The 7,500-nt window shown below is 52.3% G+C and overlaps 1 protein-coding gene across 1 annotated transcript in view; it reads right to left on the bottom strand.

Moving 5' to 3' along the window:
- Megf8 (multiple EGF like domains 8) overlaps nucleotides 1-7,500 on the bottom strand; it is a 48,490-nt gene that overhangs the window by 16,448 nt on the left and 24,542 nt on the right. The window contains exons 24-30 of the mRNA XM_028781341.1: nucleotides 5,515-5,762; nucleotides 5,326-5,436; nucleotides 5,071-5,189; nucleotides 4,283-4,490; nucleotides 3,372-3,552; nucleotides 2,574-2,737; nucleotides 1,861-2,005 (exon numbers count right to left, since the gene is read on the bottom strand). Of these exons, the coding sequence (XP_028637174.1) occupies nucleotides 1,861-2,005; nucleotides 2,574-2,737; nucleotides 3,372-3,552; nucleotides 4,283-4,490; nucleotides 5,071-5,189; nucleotides 5,326-5,436; nucleotides 5,515-5,762 (1,176 nt within the window). The remainder of the gene's footprint in view (nucleotides 1-1,860; nucleotides 2,006-2,573; nucleotides 2,738-3,371; nucleotides 3,553-4,282; nucleotides 4,491-5,070; nucleotides 5,190-5,325; nucleotides 5,437-5,514; nucleotides 5,763-7,500) is intronic.

Genomic DNA, 7,500 nt, shown 5'->3' on the forward strand with positions numbered 1-7,500 from the left:
TGGTAGAGCCCCTGCCTAGAATCCCCCAGTGAGGGGCTGGGGGCGTGGCTCAGTGGTAGAGCCCCTGCCTAGAATCCCCCAGTGAGGGGCTGGGGGCGTGGCTCAGGGGTGTTGCACTTACAAGGCCAAGGAGACAAGATGTGGGAGAACAGGCTGTGCTGTGCCTGTGTTGGCAGGAAGAGTTGTAAGTGACACACAGCACAGTCCTGCTCTCCTCTGGTCCTATGAGGGGAGAGAAGGCAGAAGAGGAGAACAAGGCCAGGCTTACAAGGAGCAGTACAGGGCTACAGGTAGAGTGCTGGCCTAGAATCCACAAATGAGGGGTGAAAGACCGGGCTCCGACAGAGCATTTGCTCTCCCAGTGCCTTAGCGGTACTGTAACTGTCTTGTATGTGCAAGGCCTCAGTGTCTCAGAAGCACTAGAAAAGAAAAAAGGCCATATGCCCATTTCCATTTCTCTCTTAGTCAAAAATTTGCTTATTACAAAACGCTTACCAGCTCTCAGCTATCTAGGCTCTCCTCTTATGTTCTTCCAGTGACGACAATCACTGCCTTCCTGGTATTAAGGATTAATGGTCAGGAAGTAAACAGCACTGAGATTTATTTGTTGGTTTCTGGAGTGTCTTTTGAGCTTCATAAAAGTAAATTCATTCTACAGTACATTCTACATTTCTATATATTTAAAATACAAATGGAGCCGGGCAGTGGTGGCGCACGCCTTTAATCCCAGCACTTGGGAGGCAGAGGCAGGCGGATTTCTGAGTTCAAGGCCAGCCTGGTCTACAGAGTGAGTTCCAGGACAGCCCGGGCTATACAGAGAAACCCTGTCTCGAAAAACTAAATAAATAAATAAATAAATAAATAAATAAAAATGGGATTCTAGAACTTCCAATTTTTAAAAAGATTGTTTAATGTGTGTGGGTGTGCACATGCGTACATCCGAGTGCATGTGAGTGTGTGTGCACACATGCACACGTGTGTGTATACACCCCCATTAGGTATCATCCATCCCTTAATCCTCTCTCCCTATTCCTTTGAGGCAAGGTCTCTCCCTGAACTTGGAACTTGAGTTTTCTTAGCTAGGCCAAACACCAACAAGCTCCCATGGCTTCTGTCTCTGCCTGCCTCAGAGCTGGGGTTCCACACATACGTGGGTGCAGGGATTTAAACTCTAGTCTTCATGAATACGCAGAAAGAATGCTTAACCCCCGAGCTGCCTCTCCAACTCTCCACACCCATCTCTATCCTGGCAGAAAAACCTGGACACTTCCCACTCTCAAAAGTGGTTTCTGCTACAGATGTTTTGTTTTTCTTCCTATCTTATAAATTATGTACAATGATTACTATTACTTTTATAAGTAGAATAAAAACATATTTCTGTGGTGGTGCACGCCTTTAATCCCAGCACTCAGGATTCAGAGGCAGGTGGATCTCTGTGAGTTCAAGGGCAGCCTGGTCTACAGAGAGAATTCCAAGCAAGCCCAGCTGACATAATGATACTATGCCTCAAAATAACAAAGCAATAATAAATAAAAGCAAACCATTCTAAGAAAAAAGGAAAGGGCTATGAGACAGCTCAGAGAGTCGTCATTCGCCACTGAGTCTGAGGAGCTGAGTCAATTCCTAGGACCCACGCATGGAAGGACAGACCTGACGCCTTCAAGTTGACCTTCAAAAGAAACTGTCTTTGAAAAACCAAAGAAAAAAAGAAAGAAATTCCGTGGTCTCTAGTTATACGGAGAGGAAAGGAATTTTGCTGATGGATCCTAAGAGACCCAAGTGACTTTTAATGAGGGTCACAGTCCCCAGACAGAGACAGGGCTGCAGATGGAGGTCAGCCTCCTGGGGACAGGGACTCACGGGTGAGGTCAGGCAGGAGCCAGGTGTTGCAGTTGACCTGGTAGAGCAGAACATCACTGCTGAATTCATCGGGGTCTGAACGCCCCCCAAGGACCACCATGGTGTCTCCGAGCAGAGCTGAAGCGTGGAAAAGCCGGGGCCGGGGCTGTTGGGAGACACACATAGGGAGGGCCTAAGTGTCAGACCCTACCCTCGGTTCCACACTTCTTCCCAACCTACCTGCTACCCGTAAACTTCCCTGCCAGCCTCACCCAGCTCATCCCCTCCTCACCTACATCGGAAGGGAAACTCTTGAGTCTTGCAGGGCAGCCCACAGAACCATCCACTCCCTGGAAACTTGGTCTCTTCTGCAGCCCTCCCTCAGAGGGGCTTGGGGATGTATGTGTACACCACATACAACTGTCCCTACCAGCATGGTCAGATTCCTGCTCTCCCACAGCTGTGTCCTTAGCCGTAAAAGGCCAGAGGTTACAGGAAAGTATAGATGGAGGCTCAGGAAGGGGAGGGGATCTGTCAGGATGGTGTGGGGGCAGAAACCGTGCCTCTGATTGCCTTGCCAAGAATTCTTTTCCCCAAACCAGGGATGGAAAAAAACAAATGGCATTTTCACAGTTCATTTATAGGGACAGGAGGGGGCAGGGACAGGAATCTGGGTTGGTGGATCTAGTTCCTGAGGAACCCCCCTTCCTGTGGCTGCAGCCAGCTGTCCTAACCTTTGCCCCCTGAGAAGGTGCCAGCAAGCTCCAGGTGCGGTCAGGACAGTGCAGGGAGTAGAGCTCCGGAGACGGTGCTGCCAGCTCCACATGGAAGCGGAAGCCCCCAAACACATACAGGGAGTCGGTGGCCTCATGGTAGACTGCAGAATGACCATAGAGACCTAGAGGGGCAGAAGGTCCACAGAGATGGCAGGGAAGGGCTGATGGCCAGTAGTGTCCCCTCAAGTCCTGGGCTCTCTTAATGACCACATCCCCTGCCCAAAAAGCTCTGTGGCCAGAGGCGTGGAGAGCCCTTCACTCCTCCCCTCTCCTTAGGGTCTAGAAGACAACAGCAAAGAGGGTAACCAATGGCTGGAGACAGCCGCAGAGAGGGTAACCAATGGCTGGAGACAGCCGCAGAGACGTTAGCCAATGGCTGGAGACAGCTGCAGAGAGGACAGCCAATGGCTGGAGACAGCCGCAGAGGGGACAGCCAATGGCTGGGAAGATGTGACAGAACAGCCGGGAGAGAGACAGGGTGGTGGGATGTCTAACACTTGGTGCTTGTAGGCATGGCGGGAGACCCAGAGGAGAGGACAGAAGAGAACCAAGAAGAGCCCCTAAGAGGTGGGATCTTAGAAGCTTGGGAAAGAAATGGCAGCTACACTAAGGGAGGGAAGGAACAAAGCTTCTCTGGAAAGCTAGCTGCAGTCAGGTGACAACAAGATGTTTTTAAACTATAGTGGGCAGTGACCAGAATGTGGGAGTAGACAGGCAGCTTAAGGGAAGTCCAGACAGCTCCCACGGCAGCCTCACCTGTTGGGGGTGTCCCACTCTGGGCTCCCGATACCCAGGTGCCGGTTGCCAGCTGGTACTCCAACAACTGCTGGTTGAAGCCATTTTCGGGGGAGTAGCCACCCACCAAGAGCAGCGATAAACCTCGACGGGCAGTAAGGGTGTGACCAGCGACTGCTGGTAGCTCCATGTTCTGAGGGGCCTGTAAGATGGAGAGCTAATGTCACCCAAGGGGGCAGGGGAGGACTCACTTTATAAACAGGAGATCAGCCCCAGCTAAGGAGTGGAGAGTTCCATAGCTGCTTATACCCTGTCTGCCAGGGCCCAGTTAGGCTCTGCCCACTGCACACCCACTTATTCAGGAACATCAGAAGTCTTTATTCCTCTGTTCGCTCTGTTGCTGGGTGGAACTGTATCCCATCCAATGAGAGTGCCACAGGCCCGTGTCCAGGGATCAGCTTACAGCTATACATGTATAACCTAGGTTGACCAGTCAAATTCAATTCTATAATTCCCTACCATACTATAGTGCTGAGTATTGACCCCAGGACCTAGTGTTAGCTAAGTAAGGGAACTAACACTGAGCCACACCCACCCCAACTCCTCACTGACGGATTCTAGGCAGGGGCTCTACCACTGAGCCACACCCCCAGCTCCTCACTGGGGGATTCTAGGCAGGGGCTCTACCACTGAGCCACACCCCCAGCCCCTCACTGGGGGATTCTAGGCAGGGGCTCTACCACTGAGCCATGCCCCCAACTCCTCACTGGGGGATTCTAGGCAAGCTTTCCACAGCTAAAACACACACCCCCCTCAGGTCATGTTGGTACCCTGAGGATAGATCCCTCTAGTGATGAAGCTCAAAGGAGCCGCAGTGAACACCCGTTGGATCTGTTGTGAGGAGCAGGGTTCGGGTGGAGACAGACACTCACCTTCTCCTGTCGCCACTGCAGGGTAGTGAGGTTAAGGACCCAGAAGTCACGCGTGACGCCCCCAGCTGTGAGGCCCCCCAGCAGGTACATGGCACCACGGCCAGCAGGCACATAGGCAGCTGCATGGAAGGAGCGGGGTGATGGGCCTGGGCCCCCATCCTCGGCTCCCGCCAGCATCTGTGTCCACCTGCGCTCGCTGACTGAATACCTGGAGCCGAAATGCAAACCATCAGTCATCCCCGCATCTTCAGAGGTGTCCTGGGATCCCTCGGTTATTTTCCTATGACAATCCCGCTAACATGTCCCTCACTTGAGTGGTTTTCCGCAATAACTCGGGTAAGAGGTATTTCAGCAGTCCCTAAAACGAGCTTCTCTTACGTAAGTACCTCATCTCCCTAGAGCAGTCTACACAGAGAATCTCTTAGCAGCAGCATCTGACAATAAAAAAAGCCAATGGCCAATGAGCTGAGGTGGGAAGTAAGAGGTGGGACACTGGCAGGAAGAAAGAAGATTCTGGGAAATAGTGAGAAAATAAAAGGAGACCCTGGGAAAGACCCTGGGAGAGACGCTAAGGAAGCAGCAGGTCAGAACTGAAGGAGAGGTAACTAACCACACGGAAGACACAGAATAGTTTGAATGGGTTAAATAAGTCACGAGCTGGTCAGGCAGTGAGCACAAGCTTATGGCCAAGGCACTTATTAATAAACTATTAATCTCAGAGTCGTCATTCTGGGAGCAGGAATGAACAAAAGAGGCAAAACGAATTTTTTTTTTTATATAGTCCTTACCTATACAGGTTTCCCAGCAGGCCCTGGGGCAGTCCCAGGCCCCCAAACATCCACAAAGTGGCATCAGGTCCCTCTACCATAGTATGTCCCAGGCGATGTAGGAAGCGACTAGCAGTGTCCTGGAGTCCAAACAAGGGGGTCAGGGGTCAGGCCAAGGTCATGGCCAAGTGCCAAGCCTAGGTGGAGCGTTTTATGGTAGTCCCAAGAATGGAGGTGGAAGATGGCCCACAGGACGAAGCTGTTGCCCTAACTCACAGCTGAGAGGCGGCTGTCCATGAGTGTTTCCCAGACCAACTGTCCACCATCCAGCTTCGTGGCGCAGTCTGGACCACCAAAGCCGTCAGCACAGATGCATACGCCTAGGCTCTGAGGACATCGGAAAGCATCTCAGAGGAGCCCTGAACACCATTCCTACCCTACCCGCCGCTCCTGTCCCACCTGTACCTGGTTACAAATCCCTGCCCCGGTGTGGGCGTTGCAGTTCTCAGGACACAGAGCCATGCGGCAGTGAGGGCCAGCCCAGCCCTGAGGACATCGGCAGAGCCCAGCACCTGCAGCCCCATCCTGGGGCACGCATTCCTGAGGGACAGGGCAACTGCCAGGACCTCCTGAGCCACATCGGGCAGAGCCCACGGAGGCATTAAATCCCCAGGAGGAGGAGCCATTGGCCTCCCAGTGCAACACAAGTAACCCTGTGAGGAAAGAGGTAGAGAGGTGGCCAGAGCCCTACTCTGGGCGCTGCTCCTATGCTTGTGGAGAAAAACCAGGGACACAGCCATTCACAACGTACCCCCCTTACCCAATCCATCAGGTGCCATACATTTTAGTTCTGAGTAGGGAGGTTGTTTTTGTTGTTGTTGTTGTTGTTTTACACAAAGTAGCTGAGGCTGACCTCGAACTCACTATAACTGAGGCTGACCTTGAACTCCTCACCTGCCTCTTCCTCCCAAGTGCTAGGATTACAAGAGTGTGCCACTACACCTGGCTCTAAATTCCAGCCACTTTCTACCCAAGTCTTGGTTAGGTTAGGGCTCTAGATCTATGGTAGAATATGTGCCTACCACAGGCAAGGCCATGGGTTCAGTCCCTGGCGTCATAAAGGACATCAAACATTACAGGCTAGATTCCTGTTTGCCCACTGCTCGCTATCTTTCATCTTGGGCCCTGGCACCACCACCCACGGTCTCCTGGCTGCCCTCCATCCTGCCCTCCAGCAGCCCTTGAGATCTTGTGAGGCACAATTCGGACCCCACTGTGGGCAACTGCAGGCCTTTGACAGCTCCACACGCTCCTGTGTAAGAGCAGTGTTCCCGAGAAGGAGTACTGTGGCGGCTGGTGCACACCTGTAATGCTAGCTCTCAGGACAGAAGGCTAGAGGATCAGGAGTTCAAGGACATTTTGGGCAAAGAAAAGACAGAGCCAGCTGCTAGGATATAGCTCAATTGGTAGAGCGCTTGCCTAGCATGGACAAAGTTATGAGTTCAGTCCCCAACACTACACAAAACTTATTATCCCAACACTGGGGAGCTGGAAGCACAAGGATCAGGATTTCAAGGTCATCCTCAACTACACTGGTCAAGGCTGGCCTGGGCCATGAGAACCTGGCTCAAAAGGAAGGGACAGGAAGAGAGGCTCACCCCTGTAGTAATTCCATCACTAGGGAGACTGAGGAAATAGGAGTGCATGAGTTTAGGGGGTCCTGGGCCTTATGACAAGACTTTCCTTCAAATAAAACCTTCCCTTTCTGGCACCCATAGGGCCCTAAAGACTCCTCTCAACTCAAGATCTCCCACTTTTGCCATCTTTACACCCCTGGCCCTCCAGCCTGCTCTCAGGACCTGGTACCTGCTACTCTCCTGCCTAGAAAAGCTGCCCTCCCCCTCCCCTGACCTGTTTCTAGCCAATTCCCCTCTTTAAAGAAGGCTTGCCTGGCTGCAGCTCCCAAGGCAAAGTTGGGGCCCATTCCTTTCCACCGCCTCAGTAAACTAGGCACTGTCCCTCTTCCCCAGCCCATGAGGGCAGCATGTACCCCTGGCTCCATGTTTTACCCATGACTCTGTGAGCCCCTCAGTTTTAATGGCTGCCTCACAGCCTGGGGTTTCACACGAGCTACAGCAAACCCTTTGCCTCTAGCCTCAGAACTGCTCTGAGTCACATTCAGAGAAGCACTTCTAAAAACTTGCTTACAGCACCACACGTGGCCAGCTCTTCCTTGGTATTCCTTGTCCCACCTCCTAAGTGTCCCACCCTCTCAGCCGGGTGGGTGTTCAGCGGTGGCCAACTCTTTGGTGTGAACAGTCCTGTGTATGCTATGAACAGCCCCATCTCTCTGTCTACCTGCCAGATGACAGAGGAATCTCTTTGCCACTCAAAATGTCTCTAGACATTGCCAAATGTCCCCCTGAGACAAAACTCCCTGGTTGGGAAGTG

This window comes from Grammomys surdaster, unplaced genomic scaffold (genome assembly GCF_004785775.1).
Source record: "Grammomys surdaster isolate TR1022 unplaced genomic scaffold, NIH_TR_1.0 396, whole genome shotgun sequence".
In the NCBI taxonomy this organism is placed as follows: domain Eukaryota; kingdom Metazoa; phylum Chordata; class Mammalia; order Rodentia; family Muridae; genus Grammomys; species Grammomys surdaster.